Raw genomic sequence first — 21835 nt, 5'->3', positions numbered from 1 at the left:
ATTTGCTATCCCATTCCTAACAGCTCCTAACACTGTTAACCTTTTCAAATGCTGCTGCACATTGAGCTGAAGTTTTCAGAGAACTATCCATGATGATTCAAAGATCTTTTTCTTGAGTGGCAACAGCTAATTTAGAACCCATCATTATATATGTGTAGTTGGGATTATTTTTTCAAAGAAAGTGCCTGTGTCTGCCACACACTGCCGGCAACTCTTCCGGCAGGCCCAGCACAAAGCTCCCCTCCTTACCTGGCTTCATAATCGTTGCGGATCAGCAGAAGGTGCTGCAGGATGGACAGGAAAAATGGCTCTGCTTTGGAATCCTTTACTGTGTGGAGGAGAATCTGGAAGACTTCACTAAAATCAGTGAAGAAAGGGTTAAGGAAACAAAAGTGTCTCTGGGCAGACATCCTCATGCTCTACTTACTTTTTCGCTCTGTAGAGGAAGGCATTAGCCCTTCAAAGTACTATCCTCAAAACTTTATCAATGCATATTCCCCTCATACAGAAAGCTTAGCATGGAGAAAAGGGAAGAGGACACATTGCAGGAGACTGACCCAAAACGCTACTCTAATTTCTTCTCCCTGAGCCTTTCTAAAGCCAGACCAATATTTGGTAGGTGACATTCTAGTCCCTGATTGGAGTGGTGGTAGAAAAAGGGAGGCTGTTGGTAGCTCATTCATTCCACAAACACAAGACGGCGAGTGTCTAGTTTCGCTGTACCCCTCCCTTATGCATCCCCAAATAATATCCCCAGTCTCCACTTTGGGGATGAGGGTAAAGTCACATGTCTCCTCCCCTCCAAGTAACATCTTTCCCATTATGCAATGACCCTTTGGCTCCTTCTGCTTCAAGAGTCCCCTTTTCTTCCTCAGATCAGCCAACCTAACCTCTCTGGAAACTAAACAAATCTAAGTTTTTTAAAAAAGAGGGTATTGATGGGAAGAACAATGATTAGAAATCCATTTCTTTTTCCCATCATTCATGGGGCGAGATATATGAACAGGACAATTTATTCGGAGAAAAACAACACAAAGGTGTATGCAGCATCACAGGTGCAAAGACTGTACAAATTATGCAGCCCACTCACCCTCATGTACAAGGAGGGAGCCCTTAGTCCCTGGGCCACAAGGCATACTCACTAGAGGGGAAAGTGCAAGCCCACATACATAGACGCACACAAACTCCTATTTCTGGCAGCCCCCAAGGCACCTTTACCTTGGAGGAGCACAAACAATCCTGTTGCATGTGGCCAGAAACCCCAATTCAACCTGCTGATAAGAAATTCTAGTGCCTCTGTGTGTGTTAACACCACAGGCAGTCCTAATGAAGAAAAGTAGCATGTGCCACTTTCCAGGTGACAAAGGTTTTAGCTTCAGTCTCCTGTTAGCAAGGAGGGATCAGTAATCAGCCCTCACCCTGCCAAACAAGGCCTAGACAACCAGCATTTGGCATGACTTCTCCAGCCTAAGTTCTCATTAAAAGAGAGATCAACTCTGGTGGGGGATTTTCCATGACATCTGACCTCCAGTTCCTGAGCTCGCATCTTTCTCTCCAGGATGTGGAAAAGTTGTTCAGGCTCCTGACAAAATACTCATCATATCTGTTCCTAAAAACTGCAAGTAGCGCAATGGCAGAGGCGCAGCTACACATGGCAGATGCTATACCTAAGGGATATATATGCCTCTGTATAAAATGGGGACATTCCCTAGTACAAGGCTTGGTATGGTTCTGTCTAGGTTTTCATTACATGCTGGATTGATGAAGGAAAATACTCTACTTTGTTTTTGTAAAGCAGCAGTTGTTCCAGGTGCCCTCCAGTGGCAAAATCCAAAATATATTTGTTTTGGTAAATGTCAATAAACATCAATTTCACTGGATAAGCACAAACTGACAAAAATATTTCCATCAATAACCAAAATTTACAGATAGGCAAAATAAAAAAAAAATGCTCCTTGAAAACTTATTAGGGTTTGTATATTTTGACATTTGATGTTGACATTTTGTGTTTTAACGGTTATAAAGCTTCATCTTTTTGAATCTCAACATCTATTATCACCTGACCTTCACATAATTTCCCATAACTGTGAAAATTTAAATAGATAAAAATTAAAAATGCTGAAAAATAAACCTATATTATCCATTAAAATTATAAAAAATAAAAATCAAGTTCTGCGACACCTACTTATTTATTGCACACAAACTAAAGTGTCCATAAAAAGTCATGTCTGAACAGACATCCAAAACAAAAGTTTCTGGAAGTGTCAGACAAGCTGCATCCTGCAACCTCCCAAATGGCCAAGGTCTCATCTTCCTCTTTTTGCTAATAAACTGCCAAATCCCTAGTAGAGGATCAACATACCTGCCTGTGCTTCACTCACTCATGTCTTCAGACTATGCTTGATGGATCAGTGGCATCCTATAATGTACTGGGCAGCTCTGTCCCAAACAAGCCTTGGAACCCATGTGACCATGATGTTAGCAAGCTGAGCTCGGCCCAGACGTTACTTGACCAGAAGAAAGACCATCGACCTCAGTCTCTCTCCCTATATGGAGGCAGGAATGGTACAAAGACTGGAGCTAAGAAACTTCCTGGGAATACTCCTGCCCCAAACGCAACACCTGCCCAATAAGCAGCAGCAGGATATTCCATTTCAATCCGAATGTCCTCAAGACGGCTCCTGAGGTCTTCAGAATCCTCCTCACCATGTTCTTCAAATACACTCAGCTGCACCTGCAGTTCCTCATTCTCCAGTTTCCGCAGCTCCTGCCAAGGGCATGAGTACATCATAGAGGGGCCATCAGAAGCTATACAGACTCTGGTGGGGTCACTTGAGAGCACACAGTTTTTCAGATGGGAGCTAAACAAGGGCTACGTTAGAGCACAAAGGAATGTAATGAGGGGCCAATGTACATTAATGTGCAAACAAGTCAGCTGGAAGGCCCAAGAGAGCACAGGCCAGCATGGAACCACAGATAAGAGGCCCACCAGTGATGGTAAAAATTCACAGTCACAAGAAGATAGGATCATCATACACTCCAGAAGAGTGCACAGTAACATGGACAGGGCCAGTGCACGCAAACAGCAAAGGGAATGTGATCACCATCTAACTGACCTTGGGATGCTGGGTAACTAAGAGAGAGGAAGCACTGACCAAGAACAGGGCTGCAATGCAGCCCACGTCATTCCTGCAGCAAGGGTTTGAAAATAGAACAGCCATACTGGGTCAGACCAATGGTTGGTTTAGCCCGGTATCCTATCTTCTGACAATGGGCAATACCAGGTGCTTCACAGGAATGCACAGAACAGGCAATCAAGTCATCTATCCCCTATTGTCCACTCCCAGCTTCTGACAGAGGTGAGGGACACCCAGAGCATGGGTGGTGTATCCCTAACCATCTTGGCTACTAGCCATTGATGGACCTCTCCTCCAAGAATCTATCTAATTCTTTTTTGAATCTCGTTATAATTTTGGTCTTCACAACATCCCATGGCAATGAATTCCAGAGACTGACTGTGCATTACTGTGAAGCACTTTTTTTTTGTTTGCTTTACACCTGCTGCCTATTAATTTCAGTGGGTGATCCTGGGTTCTTGTGTTATGTGAAGGAGTAAATAACATTTCTTTATTCACTTTCTCCACACCATTCATAATTTTATAAACCTCTATTATATTCTCCCCTTAGTCATCTATTTTCCAAGATGATCAGTCTCAGTCTTTTTAATCTTTATTCACATGGAAGCTGTTCTAATATCTCTAATAATTTTTGTGGCTCTTCTCTGTACTTTTTCCAATTTCAATATATCTTTTCTGAGATGAGAACATCAGAATTGCATGCAGTATTCAAGGAGTGGGCGTACCATGGATTTACATCCTGGCATTATGATTTTACTGTCTTCTTATTTATCCTTTTCCTAATGGCTCCTAATATTCTTTTACCTTTTTTGACTGCCACTGCACATTGAGCAGATGTTTTCAGAGAACTATTCACAATGACTCCAAGATCTCCTTCTTGACTGGAAACTGCTAATTTAGATCTCATCGTTTTTTATGTATGACTGGGATTACATTTTCCAATGTGTACTACTTTGCATGAATTTCAGATGCCAAGTCATCCAGTTTTGTGAGATCTCTTTGCAACTCTGCAATGGACTTAACTATCTTGAGTAATTTTATGTATCAGAGGGGTAGCCGTGTTAGTCTGGATCTGTAAAAGCAGCAAAGAGTCCTGTGGCACCTTATAGACCAACAGATGTATTGAAGCATAAGCTTTCGTGGGTGAATACCCACTCATGTGTCTGACGAAGTGGGCATTCACCCACGAAAGCTTATGCTCCAATACATCTGTTAGTCTATAAGGTGCCACAGGACTCTCTGTTGCTTTTTTGAGTAATTTTGCATCATCTACAAACTTTGCCACCTCACTGTTTACCTCTTTTTCCAGATCATTTATGAACATGTTGAACAGTACTAGTCCCAGTACAGATTCCTGGCAGACACTGCTATTTACCTCTCTACATTCTGACAACTGATCATTTACGCCTACCTTTGTTGTTTCCTGTCTTTTAACCAGTTATTGATCCATGAAAGGAGCTTCCCTCTTATCCCATGACTGCTTACTTTGCTTAGTAGCCTTCAGTGAGGGACCTTGCAAAAGGCTTTCTGAAAATCCAAGTACACTATATCCACTTGCTCACTTTTGTTTATCCCCTCAAAGAATTCTAATAGATTGGTGAGGCATTACTTCCCTTTACAAAAGCTGTGTCGACTCTTCCCTCAAAAATAGTGTTTATTTATGTGTGTGATCATTCTGTTTTTTACTATAGTTCAACCAATTTGCCTGGTAATTAAGTTAGGCTTACCAGTCTGTAATTGCCAGGATCGCATCTGGAGCTTTTTTAAAAAATTGGCATCACATTAGCTTTCCTCCAGTCATCTAGTACAGAGACTGATTTAAGTGATAAATTACATAGCACACTTAGGAGTTCTGCAATTTCATATCTGAGTTCCTTCAGAACTCTTGGGTGAATACCATCTAGTACTGGTGACTTAGTACTGATTAATTTATCAATTTGTTCCAAAACCTCCCCTACTGATACTTCAATATGGGATAGTTCTTCAGATTTGTCACCTAAAAATAATGGTTCAGATATGGAAATCTCCCTCCCATCCTCTGTGGTGAAGAATGATAAAAATAATTCATTTAGCTTCTCCGCAATGGCCTTATCTTCCTTGAGTGTTTCTTTAGCACCTCGATTGCCCAGTGGCTCCACTGATTGTTTGGCAGTTAGTTTTGCTATTAGTTTTTGAATTTTGCTAGTTGCTCTTCAAATTCTTTTTCGGCCTGCCTAATTATAACTTTTTATGCTTGCCAGAGTTTATGCTCCTTTCTACTTTCCTCAATAGTATTTAACTTTCAATTTTTAAAGGACGTCTTTTTGCCTCTAGCCACTTTCTTTTATTGGGAAGAGCAATATTACTTTGTCACTACCAGAGCCTTTTAACAGTATTAGGTACTTTCAATACGAATACAATTGCTGAGATGATGGCTGTTACTTCTCTCATCGAGCATGATGGCGCCCCATAGGAGGAGATGATTGACCCTTACCGTAAGGACATGCTGCAACCCAGAACGCATCAGTTCACTTCGAATATGAACTCGGAAGTCGAGCTCATCAGCAGGGATGATAAGGGCATTGATCAGCTGCATACAGGCTACCTAAAATAGAGAGACAGATAGTTTCTGCATCAGACTGAGCCAGGCCTCTATCCCCTCATCCAACACTTCTAGTCAGGCACTGATAATGCCCAGAACACTGTACCCATCAACCAGGGAAGTGCTACAAATAGGGAGATCTCAAACAGATGGCATCTTAAACCCTCCCTCTCATACCCTCCTCACTACAAACAGAGAGCAGTCAAACTGCTGGAGTCGACTAATCCTCTCTTGTTCCTCCCCTAGAACAGAGAACAGTACCCACAAATTCTGAGAGTTGAGGTACCTTCAGTGCCACAGAGGTTCCGCCCCTTAAACCATCCAACAAGGGACCGAATCGCTCCACCTCATCCACTTCTGCTCGCTCTGTCAGTGCCCCCAGAACTCGCTCATGCCTGAAACAGTAGGAACAGGGAGTCAGCAACAGTCTCCATTGGGGGTGGGGTGAGAAGGGAAGAGGTATGCATGTGTGTATCATCGTTGTAAAACAAAGAGTCTGGGAGAGAAATGGGGACTCCAGAGAGAGGTAAGTGACAGCCAGCTCAAGAGAGATGAGTGGCATAATGTATCCCATAGATACATACATGTCCTCAGGCTGAGGCAGGATACAGAGAGCAGACAGCAGCTTCACAGCATCTATCATCATGGAAGGGAGTTTGGGGTCAACAGCTCTCACCAGCAGCAAGATCCCCTCCTCCGTTTCCAGCATTGTTTTGATTCCAAACTGAAGGGGAAAGAAAGAATGAGTTAATATATTTGACTCAGCCAGCCCACTAAGGAGCATAGTGCAAACTGTTTATGGCTCAAAGCTGAGACTGCTTTAAGGCTAAAGGGAGGCAACTTCATCACCACAAACAGTGCAGATGGCAAGACACCTGTCCAACATCTGTCTACACATCCCTTCTATTATTTCAGAGGGGAGACCAAGGAAGGACAAGGGGGTAGGAGTTGGGATGTCCTACAGGGTCAAGGCCAGAAAGAAAAAAGGTGCTTAGTGGGATCATGACAGGTGTGCATGGGTGTGCACAGTGAAAGGAGAGTGCTCGCGAGAACAGTATCAGACAGAAAGGAGTCAAAGAAGCTAGAAAGGAGAGATACAGAGACCTCACAGCGTATCTGAGTGAGAAAGCAAGGGTGAAGAGAATCAAAGGTACAGGCAAGTTTAATAGAATTAGTACTAGGTGTCCCAGAATGCCTGCAAATGAGAAGGTAAAGTAGGACAGCCTGGGGTATGAGTGAGAAAGACGGAGAAGGGGAGGCTGGACAGAGGGCAAAGATGTAGAATACAAGCAAACAGCAAAGGAGACAGGGATATTGGTGTCCTCGGAGTGCCCACAGTTGTGCAGCGGTATAGCAGAGAGAATGACACAGATTGAAGATAGTGCAGTACCAAAGTGCCCTCAAATGTCTGCAAAAGAGAGTATGGCAGGGTGAAGCGAAAGTACACTGGGGCCCCAGAAGAAGTAGGAGCAGTACAGGAAAGAGGTGGTGGGGGGGGGCAGAATGTGCACAGTCTGAGGAAGGGGATGAGACATGTGAGTGAAATGTAAGCAAGGGTTTACTGAAGAGTCAGGAGCCTCCATCTCCACTTCCCCTACCACTTTTGGGGACGGCCCCATGGCACCAGTGCAGAGACAACAAGGAAGAGGAGGTGGCAATATATGGATGTATCTAGGGAAAGGACAGGGCTCTCACCTTGTTGTTCATGAAAGCCTTCAGGCATCGGATGATCTCATGTTTGCTCCGGGTATCATAGGAGCTATGAGGAAGGAAAGCCAGCTGATGAATAGTCACATGGAGCATGATACATGGCATCATCCTTCCCCCCAGTTAAAGGACAGTAGGCCCACAACTCTCAGGTGGGGCCAGGAAAGGTCTTAGGTGTCCAGTGCTGCATTAAGACTCCAACCTCACTAAATGCCCGCCCCCCAGCACGCGTGCACACACAGACATGCTCCCCCCCCCCACTGAATTCAAAAGACAGGGAAAAGGCTGCTACATCTCCTGGGGGAAAAAATCCACTCTCACCCCCCATTACCTCCCCATACACTCACACTCTCGGCCCAACTTTAGCCTCTGTCCTTTAGTCCCCTCCCCCACCACGAACACATCCCTATTCATTTCACTCCACTAAAGACTTCTTCTGGCAAACTCTAGACACAAACCACTGCCCCATAACTGAACCCCACTGGAGCAATGCCCCCTACTCACAACACCCACACACTTCAGACCATGCAGTGTAACCTCCCTGCCCCAAGACTTTCTTCTTGTTGCCCCCCACCACTTTCAATTAGCCAAACAACATGTACATGCAGTAATAATCCTGTAGCCTCATAAACCCTTTAGGATTATGAGAGCTTGTAAACGCAACAGGATGGGGTCTTACTTGACTCCATCTGTAGAGAGCTTTTCAGCCATGGATCCCAAAGGACTTCATAAAGATGGGTAAAGTACCACCACCCCCATTTAATAGATGGGGAAACAGACAGGTGCGGGGAGTTAGAAAGAGTCAGTGGCAGAGTCAGGAAAAGAATCCAGGTTTCCTGGTTCCCAGACTCCTGCCCTAACCATGAAACCGTGATGGATTTGGAGGTGCCCTGCGATAATTTATGAATACTGTATGTTGGCCTGGTGATTGGGGTGTTTTCTGTATGACTTTATAGATTTAATTCAACAGGAGTGTGTCTGTAAAAAACAGGCAGAAAGGAGAAAGAATGGCTGAAGATAGCACACACTTGACAGTTGTTAGGGGACAATGCCAGAATTATTAGCTTTGATGACTGTTCCTCCATTGACAGCCAACCTACGAAACTGATTGTGACCAAGATGGGAAAAGGCCTATGAACACAGAAGAACAAGAGCACTTTCCTCTGCAATGCTTTCTTCCTACTACTAAAATGAACACTCCCCTTGGCTTTAAGAAGGCAGCCTGTTCACTGGATATCACAGGTCACAGACTCGCAGAGGGAAGAATTGCAAGTGCTCAAACTTGGTCTAACCTGCAGGATACATAGGATGCTGTTGCCCAAGGCCTGGTCTAAGAGCGGGAGGATTGTGGAAAAAGCTCAAAGTCTGATGCCTGAGGGACACACTCAGAGAGACCAGGCAGGGGACAGATGTGCAGCTAATCCTGGAACCATAACAGACATACTTAGGGCGCTTTATAAATAGCTTCCATTCAATTTGTCCCTCACCTGGGTGCCTCGTCCTTCTCATCATGGAGCCTTTTTAATATGTCCAGCAGGCAGTTGAGGCCCTCAGCCCCAAAATTCTGTACCCAGCTGTAAGAAAACAGTCATATTAGCAGCACATAGAAGAAGGACTGAACATCACAAGAACCTCAACCACCTCCTGCACTCTCTCTTCTATGCTCAATCACAACAGGGCTGCCCAGAGGGTGGGGCAAGCGGGGTAATTTGCCCCAGGCCTCAGGCCCTGCAGGGGCCCCCATGAGAATATAGTATTCTATACTATTGCAACTTTTTTTTATGGAAGGGGCCCCCGAAATTGCTTTGTCCCAGGCCCCCTGAATCACAATGCACCATCCCCAGCCCCTGATAAGTAAGCACCTACCCCATTGCTTACAGCTTCAGCTCCCTGACTGATCTCCTTTGCTCCAACCAGCTCTTTACCTGACAGGGTTGTTGTTGAGCGACACTCGCAGAGACTCCAAACAACCGAGCAGTTGGGCATCCCTGAGATTTGATTTCAGCTCCTGGATATAGATCATGGCTGACTTGGAGCTCTCCTTCTGACTCATGCCCTACACAGGGAAGAAAGAACAGGCCATCAGGTAAACTAGCTGTGGTTGCAGCACCAGGGCACAGAAATGGATTTTCAAAATGGTATTTTTATGTTGTGTGAGTGGGCATACACATACATGCACCCTTCATTTCAAAGAACCCTAGCTGAATAATTAACTGCTAAATTAGTTGTAAAGTTTAGTCATCCTCAAAACTTGGAACCTACCTAATTTTGTTACGTTTACTTTGAACACTAAACTGTTATATTTAATTGGCTTTCTCAATACACACAAATGAACATAGACACACAACTGAATTAGAACGTTGGAGTTATTTAAAGAAAAAAGTCTGAAGACCAGAGGTATTTCATAGTTACATTTCTGACCCCTTTCCCCTGCCCTCCATCCATCAAGCTTACAGGCAATCAGTACAATTCATACTAGGAGGCTGTAACTATAGTGGGAGAGATGGCCATCAGTAATTGGCGAGTGAGGTAGATTTGGCTCTCCAGCTCCTATAGGAACAGTGCCCAAGTCAGTTCTGTTTCTGGTCTATATACAGATGGATAGAAGATGAGATGTTGATGTTTGGCACTGCTGATGGATATGTGAAGTGGAGGAGGATCTGTGTTTGGGTCAGTGGCCCTTTGTGCATCAGTGCATACGTTTCACTGGCGTATTTCAGAATACATAAGTAGTGCCTCCCAAATTCACGCTCTATTTTGGTCAGAGTCATAGGATTTTAAAAATTGTAAATTTTATGATTTAACATATTTAAATTAAAATTTCACAGTGCTGTAATTGTAGGGGTCCTAAACAGTGTTCCCTCTAATTTGTCCCATGCATGTGCAGAATGAATTTTGTTATTTGCACCAATATGGGGGTGATGCATCACCTCCATAATGGTGCACATAACAAAATTCATACAGTGGGGGTGGGGTTCAGAGTGTGGGAGGGAGAGGACTCCAGTGGGGGATGCAGGCTCTGGGGTGGGGCTGGGGCCAAGGGTTAGAGTGCGGGGTATGTGTGGAGGTGAGGGCTCTGGCTGAGGATGAGGGTTCTGGGGTGGGGCCAGGGAAGAGGGGTTTGGGTTGCAGGCTTCCCTGGGGCTATAGCGGGAGAGACGCCTCTCCTCACCGTGGCAGCTCTGGGGCTGGGGCCGTGGGATAAGTGCCTCTCCCCTGGCCAAGGCAGGTCCAGGCCGGGGCTGGGTTGGGGCACCTCTTCCCCAGCCATAGCAGGTCTGGGCTGGGGCTGGTGGGGAGAGGCATCTCTCCCCACCACAGCCCTAAGCACCTGCGTGGCGCTTAACAGGCTGCTGCGCGGCCGTGCAGCTTAGAGGGAACTTAGATCCTGACCCAAAAAGGAGTGTTTATTGGGGTTTTTTGGGGGGGGGGGGGGCGGTCCGCAAGGTTATTGTGGGGGAAGGGTTGCGGCACTGCTAACCTTACTTCTGTGTGGCTGCTAATGGTGGTGCTTGCCTTCAGAGGGGAGGGGGCCGGAGTGTATTGGCTGCTGGCTGGAAGCCCAGCTCTGAAAGCAGAGCTGCCACCAGCAGCAGCGCAGATATAAGGATGGCCTAGTATGGTATTGCCACCCTTCTGCACTGCTGCCTTCAGAGCTGAGCCTTCAGTCAGCAGCCGTCACTCCCTGACCACCCAGCTCTGAAGGCAGCGGCGCAGAAGTAAGGAGCGGGGCGCTGTGTTCAGAGCTGGGCACCCAGCCAACAGCCACCACTCTCCAGCTGCCCAGCTCTAAGGCAGTGAAGAAGTAAGGGTGGCAATACCGTCACCCCCTTAAAATAACCCTGTGACCTCCCTGCAACTCCCTTTTGGATAAGGACCCTCAATTTGAGAAACACTGGTCTCTCCCTTGAAATCTAGGAGAAAAGCACATAAAAGACCAAATTTCACAGTCCGTGACGCGTTTTTCATGGCTGTGAATTTGGTAGGGCCCTACTCTTAAGAGAAACAGAACTCTATATCTATAGGGCCCACTCTTCTCTCTAAGTTTAGGTTTTATGCTCTTTTTTGGTTTATTTTTTGAGGCGATGGAAGGGTTATCTGCTATTCTGATTGCCAGGGAAATGTTGCTATTTCACTGTTAGTCTCAGAGGAAACCTGTGCTAGGAGTGTGATCTTAGATTTTGTTCTAAGGGTTGTGCAATTTGGGCTCACATCTACTGCTTCTGGTAAAAGTTCTATAGATCAGTGCCCTCCTCGGAGAATACCTTGCCCAGGCTCCTGAGAGTTTTGCCCTGAACTACATTAGCCACTAGTGCTAGATGATCACAGCTGCTATGCTAAGTCACAGGGAGGCCAGGAGAGGGGGAGTCTTGAGGGCCCAGCACTAAGATCTTTGAGATTAGGATCCAACTCCTTGGATCAGAAAGGCAGTCACACACTGGTATGAGGTACCCTCTGTCTGCCTTGTGGGCTGCTGCAGTTTGAATGAATCGGAGCTTGTATACACCCTTTAGTGCCATCACTAAGTAAAAAGTGCTGCCGTAATTGAGCCTGAAGGCCATTCATACGTTCTAAGGCCAAAAGTTGCCATCATTCACCCTTGTGAATAAATTGATTATCGTGCCTGGGTTCATATCTGACCAAAAAAGTAGAAGCTTCTGAATCAGCTAAAAAGGAACAGGCATTTCTATTACTAATGCTGTCTGGGTGTCCAGGAGCAGTGGCGATTTGAGCAGGACCCAGAGATGGTTACTCACCTGAGATCAAAGTCAATTAAAGACAAGCCTAATTTCAGCTTGTGATGTTGTGCAGTCTATATGGTTTTATAAAAATATACACCTCTACCTCGATATAACGCTTTCCTCAGGAGCCAAAAAATCTTACCGTGTTATATTGAACTTGCTTTGATCTGCCAGAGCGCACACAATGTCAATAGCTCTGCTTCGGCACATCTTTGCAGTATGGCAGGGGAGGCTTATATTAGAAACATTAACGAGTAGGTTGGGTGCAAGAGGATATCTGAAGATAGGTGAAAGGAGGATTCACATAAGGAATCAGAATTAAGGTCAAGGTCTTTTCCTCAAAGGTTAGTATTTACAAGAAGAAAGTAAACAGAACCGCTCTCAGCTTGTGATTGTATGCAATCCTTGATGAACAGTGTGTGAATTTCTTTAGTTGCCTCAGGTCCAGTATAGGATGCATTCCATAGCAGGACTAGAAAAGCTTTTCCTTGAACTCCTGAGGTACATCTTCTATGGCTCCTAGGTGAAGGAATCCACCTTCTTCTCTCAGTTGTTTCATGAGATGGGTTACTGAAGAGAGAGGGAGTGGGAGACTGGCCAAGGACTGGAATTATATAGACTGACCTTTGGTAATAATTTACAATACTTATTGGTCTGAAGTTATTGAGAAGATTGGGAAAGACAGCAACCCAAAATAGGGGTGAGAAGAGGAAGCTCTGGTGGCATCAGTGCATGGCTCTTGACGTGAACATCAAACTTGCAGTTTGGAAGATAATGTCAAGTAGGTGGTAGGAGAAGAGGGGGCGGCTCTCTTGCAGGAAATGTGAGACTTTCTCTTACAGCAGTTAGTAGTTCTGTGTTGTTGAAAAAAAGGAAGTTCCCTGTCTGAACTGGCTCTGCTATCTAAAGAGTTTTCTCCTGGTAGTAAATGTATAGATACCCAGGGACCTCAGAGTAGCCTTACAGTCGTTTGAAATATGTAAGCTAAATGAGTCTGGCCCTTCAAAGCTAGATTGGACCTCTGGAGGAAGATGTAACCAAGATGTGCCCTCCAATCCTCCCAGTAATGCCTGTCACTTCCTCATGTTCTCTCTCTCTCTCATTCCAGTGGGCTAGTCAGGCACCTAACTGGTGAAGGAATGTCACACGTGAAGCTGCACAAAACTTCATTTCCCCCACAAAAAAATTGATTGTTACTGCCTCCCCTTCCCCAAAAGTCCATCAGCAACCCCCTAATCTTTCTGTGGGCCCTGCTATTGTTTCTGACTCTGCTGCTCTCTGGCAGGAAGCCCTTAATCAGAAGAGGGAAGATATGAGGCAGATGAACATAGAACATAAGAATGGCCATACTGGGTCAGACCAAAGGTCCATTTAGCCCAGTATTCTGTCTTCCAACAGTGGCCAATGCCAGGTGCCTCACAGGGAATGAACAGAACAGGTAATCACCAAGTGATCCATCCCATCGCCCATTCCCAGCTTCTGGCAAACACTTCCCCCTTACTCCTGGTTAGGAGAAGCAACAGCAGCCATGGCAGGAGGAGAAGCCCAGATGAAGGGCAGAGAGTCAGGCAGGGGAAGTACTCCTGGAGCCTGCGCAATCAGGGTAGCACTGCTTCAAACAGCTGACAGAGCAGAGAGTGTACTGCCTGCCACTGCAGATGGGGTAATACTGAAATGCCATTCCCTATCAATGCCTCCTGCATAGGGCAGTGGAGAAAAGTGGGAGGAGTGAAAGAACTCAACTTTACCCCCCAGGGCAGTAGAGGGTGAGGTGAAAGAAGTTAAGAGGCTCAGACTTACACACACACACACACCAATGGGGCGAGGAGGAATTACTGTTCATTACTTCCCCATTCCCAGAGGGGAAAGGGATTCCACACAAAATGACTTCTACCTGCAGGGCAAGGGGGGCTCCAGGCTGTACCTGGCTTTGATACACAGGGCCAGGAAAAAGCCTTTTCTCAATGTCAGGAGTTTCCCCCCTGTCCATATATAGGCGGGAAACCCCAGCCTGCTGTGGGAGGGGCTTTCCGAGGTTTGCCTTTCAAAAGGTGGGGTCTAGAACTCAGCTGATTAAGTGTGGAAGCTGGCTGTGCTGGCCCAGCAGAAGGAGAGGAGGGGCAACTCCCATGATGAAAGTGGTACTCTAAGTTCCCTGTAAGCTGTGCAGCAGCTTATTAAGCACCGTGCAGGCAGGCACTCAGGGAACCTAGCCCCAGTGGACCTGCCATGACTAGAGGAGAGACGCCCCTCCCCCAGCCTGAACCTAGCCCAGCCCCTGACCTGCCACAGCCGGGAAACAGGCACCCCTTCCCCCAGCCCCAACCTAGCAAAATATTCCAATCTTGCACATGAGGTCCATGCACAACACAAGTGGGATGCACCCAGACAAAGACTTGAACTACAACATTCTAATTGTGATGTAAATCATTTCTATTTAGAATTTAACAGTATCTGAAATGTTTGCATGAAGGTGTTCCCTTAGGCTTTAAAAAGGAAAGTATTTTAAAACACTTATATTTGAAAACACTTTAAATTATATACATTCTTCCTACATATTATATTTTGCATGGGGAACTGTTAGTTAAATTGGAAAAGATGGGGATGAATGAAAGTTGTAAGGTGGATAAGGAACTGGTTAAAGGGGAGACTCCAGCAGGTCGTACTGAAGGGTGAACTGTCAGGCTGGAAGGAGGTTACTAGCGGAGTCCCTCAAGGATCGGTTTTGGGACCAATCTTATTTAACCTATTTATTACTGACCTTGGCACAAAGAGCGGGAATGTGTTAATAAAGTTTGCGATGACACGAAGCTGGGGGTAGTGCTAACACGAAAAGGACTCAGGCAAACTATCAGGAAGATTCTGGACCACCTTTGTACACTGGAGTAATAGTAATAGAGATGAAATATAAGTAGTGGAAAAGTGCAAAGGTCATGCACTTAGGGATTAATAAAAGAATTTAGATATACGTTGGGACGCATCAGTTGAAACGACGGAGAGGAGAAGGACCTTGGGTAATTGGTTGAGAGCAGGATGACTAGACGCGCCAATGATAGGCTGTTAAAAAAGCAATAATGCGTTTAGGATGCATCAGGCGAGGATTTTCAGCAAGGAGAAAGGAGTGTTATGCCGTTATACTATCGGCGCTGTGAGACCTCCACCTGGACATATGTGTGCAAGTTCTGGTGTCCCCATGTTTAAGAAGGATGAATTCAAACTGAACAGTTCAGAGACGGGCTTCTAGGAAATCAGAATGGAAAATCTGCACTATGAAAGGAACTCAAAGAGCTGGCTTTGTTTTAGCCTGGCCAAAAAGAAGGCTCCGGGGGGATTGCTTGCTCTATTTAATTATATCAGGGGGATTAACGTAGGGAGGGAGAGACGTTTTTAAGTTTAGTACTAAGAGGCACGAGGCCGAATCGGGTACAACTGGATCTGTAGGAACGTTTGACTTGAAATTAGAACGAAGGTTTCTTAACCATAGGGGAGTGAGTTTCTGGAACAGCCTTCCGAGAGGAAGTAGTGGGGGCAAAAGACTATCTGGCTTTAAACTAACTTGAAAGTATAGTGATGGGGATGTTATGAATGGGAATAGTTTAATTTGGGCAATTGCGATTTTGGATTATCGGCAATAAGTCCTGCTCAAGGTCTGTGAGGGGATGTTGGATGGGATTGGGAACTGAGTTACTGCAGAGATTCTTCTTGGGTGGTTGGCTGGTGAGTCTTGCCGCACATGCTCAGGTGTAGCTGCATCGCCATATTTGGGGTCGGGAAGGATATTTTCCCCAGGAGGAATTGGCAGGGCCCTGGAGGTTTTTCGCCTTCCTCTAAACGCGTGGGCATGGGTCCGCTTGCTGGTGGATTCCTGCACTTGAGGTCTCAAATCTCAATTTTGAGGATTTCATAACTCAGTCCATGGGTGCGGGGTGTATAAATGTGTATGGGTAGGGTTTTGTGGCCTGCCTTGTGCAGGAGGTCAGACTAGATGATCATATTGGTCCCTTCTGACCTATGAGTCTATGAGTCTAAATACAACATAGTATTTGAATGAAATAATCTCTCAGCAAAACTCAATGTCCTTAAATTGAGTACAGCAGACAGAGCTGGAGTCTGTAACTTCCTTGAACCCAAGCATCTCTGCTGATGGAGTTACCAACTCCACTGCACTGGGACACTCAGCTGGTCAAAAAAATCATCTACGTTCCGACAGATCTTCTAGACTCATTGACAGTTCAAGTCAAGGTAGGATGTGGCTTAGTACCTTGGCCTCATGGGCACAGAGGCAGAGAAATACCCCTTCTACCACACCAGCCCCTTCAAGCAGCATGAGTAAGAGGCATGTGTTCTGTCTAAAGCCAACAGTTTAAAACTCTGGTGTCTAAACTTAGGCACCTAAACCCATCTTTATGCAGTTCAATAATAGTGGCCTGATTTTCAGAGGTACTGAGCACCAGCAGCTCCCACTGTAGTCACTATGTAGCTAAGTGAAGTGTGCATGTGGTGAAGAATCTAACTATTGCTGCCTGCTTCCTGGTGGGGGAAGGGAAGAAAAGGAGATGATAATCAGAAAAAGATGGAGCTCTGGAAGCTGGTCTTGATAGCGGTGACCCAAAGCGCAGCTGGAGCAGGACACTAGAGACTGGGCTTTTGTTTTGGTTGGGAATATCACTTTGGTAAGACTACCCTCATGATGAGCTTACATTTAGAAGCCTTTAAGCAAGGGATAGGACTGGCATTTTTTTAAATGCAAGTGGAGATTTCCAGCAGACACTTGGAGAAGTTTAAAACTCCATGAGGACCTGATGGTGTGTCCAAAGATTCAGAAATTCTTTGTAAATAACTTCCCATATGTGCACACAACTTTGTCCAATACTGTTCTACACACTAGATCTCATTAGGACTGAAATGTGAAGTCTGTGGTGCAAACCACTCGAAGACAGGGCTTGAAAAAAGAGCAGGAGTAGGATTTTTAAGAAGTGTAATACCAGCTACATATTTTCTAAGCCCTATGTCTCAGAAATGACTTGGCAGATTCACCACACATTTTGCTTTTTTTAAAGTATAGACGAGTTTCCTGTAGACAAACATCAGACTTTTAAAGTTCGAAGTGGAAAAGATCTTTTTTGGAAGTGGAGGCCAAAAATCGAGCTTATATTGGAAGTTTATTTACAGCTTTGGTTAAAGAGAGAGGCTCTCTCCCCGTACAGGGGCAATGTCAGCTTGAAACATCTTTGCAGAACTTTAGTACTTAATATAGTTATTTATAACATCCATGTATACTAAAACAAAACGTTTTGTTTATAAAAGAGACCATTTTTCGTTGAAAAAAATTAAAATGCAAAATTACCTTTTTTAAAAACAAACTTTACAGAAAATTGTTTTTTCAAAGTTTTGAGTTTTCAGCAAAAAAGGAAAAATGAGAAACTGACTGTTTGTCCCCCCTGCCCTTCATCCCTTTTTGCCATTGGAAAAAAAAAAAAAAAGAGAGACCCTTCCCCCAAAAAATGTATTTTAGGTTTCAAAAACCAAAAAAAAAAATTGCAGAAATTTTTGAAGCTTTTTCACAACACACTTCACATTTTCAATCAGTTATAAAATGTACTATAAATGAAAGAAGTTACCAAAAAACAAAACAAAAACCATTTCCCCCCATTTTGTTTACTTTGTCAATTTGACAACATTGTTTGTCCATAGTTTCTCCCTTGCTGAGGAGCCCTTTATAAACATCAACAGAGGAGCAGAAAAAAACCTTAAACACACTTTTAAAAAGAATGGTTTTAAACAGTCAATGCTATATCCTGAAATAAAGGAACACCATCAGAAACTGGATATTTTATTTTAAACTAATCATTTAAAAAGGTAAGGTTACTGTAATCTTTTAATACTTTGCCACAGAAAATCTTTGTTCATTCTGATATATTAAAATATAGTTATGAAAATAAATCATACAACATGATGAATTTATGAGAAGAAGGTTTATGAAAACTCAGCATTGGGCTAAGTTATGCCTCCTCAAACACTTCCCTGAGAGTTCATTGGAAAACTTAAATTAGCAAGTAAAAATGAACTAAGAAGTTATTGGAATGGGGCCTGTGTATCACTTGTGTACAGTCTTTAGGGCTTTTACTGTCCAGTGTATATTTCTTTCAAATTGTTCATGAGATTTGTGTTTCATGTCAGATTTTCACTTAAGAACCTCAGATGTGAGGAGTTTTTTGCAGTGTTGCTATACAACACCATATCCCTACCTCCTCACAGCAGCTTTCTGTAGGCAGAGCAAGAGTACTCACAGCTTTGGAGGTATGTAGATACTGGGACACCATCTCCCTCTTGATTATTATGTCCTTCTCCCTCAGGGGCTGCTGCTTCTCCTCATTCAGATTCATATCAACCTGTGGAAGGAAAGCAAGAAAATATTCAGTTATACACAGATTCCCTTATGCTGGGAACATCACTCACACAGAAACATCATTTGCTACTTGGAACACAATCTGCCCACGGCAACAGGAAGCTTGCAACCCTGCCACAGCAAGGCCTGAAATGTGGTTCAGTGAGCACATATCAGAATCTCAGAGGGAACAGCCTGCATTTGTGTTTAAACCATGTTAGAGGAGACCCCTGAGATAAGGAGTGGACAGGAGCAGTCCCCCCAACCCTCTCGGCACACACTTCCTAAAGGGGATTATGGTGCTCTGAGGAGAGCTAGAGAAAGTTACCTCCATCCCAGCGGGATGCTACATTCTAGTGGGACAGAGAGGAGCCCCCAACTCCTAAAGGGGTTTGTGGAGCCCAGTGGAAGCTCTCAGCATACAATTTACTAAACCAAGAGCCAACTGACTAACCCCAGGAGTTCTCTGGTCTAGAGAGGTGCTTCTGTCACAATGATTAAGCAGCTGTCAACTGTCAAGCAGTGATACCCTCTGCTACTTATTATCCAGTCTGGGCTCTTAGGGTTTCCAATGATGTTTTATTCAATGGAACAAGTCAGCCCCCTTCTCTAGACTTACCTGTCTGTTTCATATTTGCTGGGGTTTTCTTTGTTGTAAATTTAACTGCTGTAAAGTTTGCCAATAACACAAACGCCTGTGTAGTAGCAAACAAGGAGGCGAGAACTCAAGAGAAGAGGGCCCAGAGATGGGGACAGAACCATATAGCAGACCCAAAATATTAAAGCAAGTTTATTTTCATCTTCTCTCCTTAATCCTGTCCTGCTATTGTTCCTATAGACAAGTACTAAAACTGTTGCGCGGGAAGGACTGGGATTGAAAGGCTAGAAGGACGAAGTCTACACAGGAAAACCCTGAGAACCATTGTCTTATACTATCTGTGAGAAACGACAGGGTAAGGAATCAAAGCAGACAACCCTTCATTGGAGAGTTGTGGAGAAAGAGAACAGGCTCTACCATGGTGATGGAGGTAGGAGGTGTTGTCTGGCATAAGGCATCATGGTTATGAGGTAACATTAGGCATCTAGGATACTGGGAAGCACTACTGTCTCCGCCTCGTGACCTGGAAAATGGGAGATAAAGACCCAGAGAGCGCACAGTATCCAAAGAGTGAAGGTAGGAAGGGCATTTGTACTGGGGTCATTAACTTACCAGCATCTGTTCAAAGAGGACCAGCACTTCCTGATCTGTGATTTCCTGCAGCATCTGGCCTGAACTAGGAACATCCATATAGGAAGCAGACGAATTCCTATGAGCCACATTGGATTTTTCCTTCTCCTTTTTTATCCGCATGCTGGTGAATCGCTCCAGCTGTGTAAGAGAAACAGAAATCAAACTCAGCACAACCTCACTTCACATCTCTCAACTCCAGTGATCACCCTCAACCACACATGCTGTCCCAAAACTAATGCCAGGCATACTACCCTAATTGCATTCCTATATTTGGTATTCTCACACTTGCACGGCTGGCAATGGATAGAGAAAGCACACCGGTTTGGGGGTAGTTCTGACACCAAGAGGCCATAACTTGTGATCTGTGGACCTACCAGGTGCGCATTAATAGGGAAGCTTTTGAAATTTCACAGACCAGAGACAAAATTCTCTGTAGACCTTCCAAGTGGTAGATAAGGGCTCCTGTATCCCTTGGGCACCTTCGCAGAATGTGGCTGACAATTCACATGTTGCATGGTTAGTCAGTGTGCATGCACCATCACTGGCAGAGGATAAGTAGAAATCTGCTGATACTGCTAATGTCAACTTCCATGTGAATTCAATGCCTGTCCAGGGAAATCTAAAACACCAAAAACCTGGGGGCCAGCAGACAGGGTCTATCCATGCAGTTAGCAGTGTTGCAAAGCCAACCTTCTGGAAAATGCTAGTGTTCAGATTGCCAAGTAAACCAGTACTTATGAGGAAGGAGTCAGCAGAGCGTGTAGAGTCTGAAGAAACAGAGTTAGAGAATCCTAGAGAAACAAATGCCTTATGAGAGAGAGAACGCACATGGAGTAGACATGTGATAGCAAGGGCTGGAGCCTCCAAATAGTAAGACTAGAATAGAGCAGGCAGAGGAACACTGTGTGCGTGGTGCCGGAAACAGCCAGGCACAGGAAAGTTACAGCAAGCACATGCAGAAGAAAACCACCATCCTTACCTCATCCGCCATAAGCCGCTTCAAAGTCTGTGGGACAGAAAAGAGGAGGGAAAAGAGGAGAAACAAATCAGTGATACAAGGCACACCCCCAAACACAGAGGAGAGTGTGAGGGTGAGGAGAAAAAATGGATAGTGATAACCCAGCTTGTTTCATTCCTATTCAGAGTGAACAGAACACAATGATGCCAAATTCCCATATCCTGCACACAGGGCCGGTGCAACCATTTAGGCGAACTAGGCGGTTGCCTAGGGTGCCAAGATTTGGGGGTGCCAAAAAGCGGTGCCCCCCCCCCAAATTTTTTAAATGGTTGCAGCGGCCGCTGCGTAGTCTGAGCTGCCGGCGGCAGCAGCTGCCTGCAGCCCGGCAGCTTAGGGCGCCCCCGGGGTCAGCGCACAGCCGCGGCAGCCCAGGGCACCCCGGGTCAGGAAGCCGCCGCAGCGGCCTGGCAACTCAGGGCATCCCCCGGGTCAGGGAGCCGCCTGCGGCAGCTCCGCCGGAACCACGAGACCCACGCGGGGGGCGGCGAAATGTCCCGGCGCCTAGGGCGTCAGAAATCCTAGCACCGGCCCTGCCTGCACACTACTACTGGGGAAAGATTTAACCCACGAATGCAAACATACATCAGTTCTACAGATCTGAGAGATGAGATCATGAGCAGCAGGAAGCAATTACTGCACAAAGCACAACCTTCCTTCTCTTTCCTCTTTGACTCAATTTTGTCTCATACTCAGACCTTTTCTAGCGATGCAAAGTGACTCAAGACCTCAAGAATTCCTTTGGGGGAAAGCAAAACCAAATCCACCACATGGAGCTAGTCCCCAGCCAGGAGGGGACAATCTGTTCCAACACATAACCCTCTTTCCTTACTACGGAAGGCAGAGGTATGGCCTTATCTCCCACTTGGGACAACAAAGCTGGTCCCGCCATGCAACTATGTTTCTCCACCTAGTGAGAGCATATCTAATCCTGCTATATTGTAACCCTTGCTCCCAACCTCAACAGCCAAGACAATTTGTTTTAGACTTGGCATTGCACATAAGAGGAACGGACTAGGCAAAGGAAAATTGGG

General features: G+C 45.2%; 1 protein-coding gene across 1 annotated transcript in view; it reads right to left on the bottom strand.

Annotated features, from left to right (window-relative positions):
* DIAPH1 (diaphanous related formin 1) overlaps positions 1–21835 on the bottom strand; it is a 100938-nt gene that overhangs the window by 34232 nt on the left and 44871 nt on the right. Inside the window, exons 2-12 of the mRNA XM_075068248.1 lie at positions 20766–20792; positions 19766–19924; positions 18458–18559; positions 9351–9481; positions 8913–8999; positions 7414–7477; positions 6303–6442; positions 6005–6113; positions 5611–5721; positions 2649–2767; positions 250–366 (exon numbers count right to left, since the gene is read on the bottom strand). Coding sequence (XP_074924349.1) covers positions 250–366; positions 2649–2767; positions 5611–5721; positions 6005–6113; positions 6303–6442; positions 7414–7477; positions 8913–8999; positions 9351–9481; positions 18458–18559; positions 19766–19924; positions 20766–20777 — 1151 coding nt within the window. The 5' untranslated portion in view covers positions 20778–20792. The remainder of the gene's footprint in view (positions 1–249; positions 367–2648; positions 2768–5610; positions 5722–6004; positions 6114–6302; positions 6443–7413; positions 7478–8912; positions 9000–9350; positions 9482–18457; positions 18560–19765; positions 19925–20765; positions 20793–21835) is intronic.

The sequence above is a fragment of the Chelonoidis abingdonii genome, chromosome 7 (genome assembly GCF_003597395.2).
Source record: "Chelonoidis abingdonii isolate Lonesome George chromosome 7, CheloAbing_2.0, whole genome shotgun sequence".
NCBI lineage: Eukaryota > Metazoa > Chordata > Testudines > Testudinidae > Chelonoidis > Chelonoidis abingdonii.
Note: the sequence above shows the minus strand (reverse complement) of the source record. Positions and strands in the feature narration are given on the sequence as shown.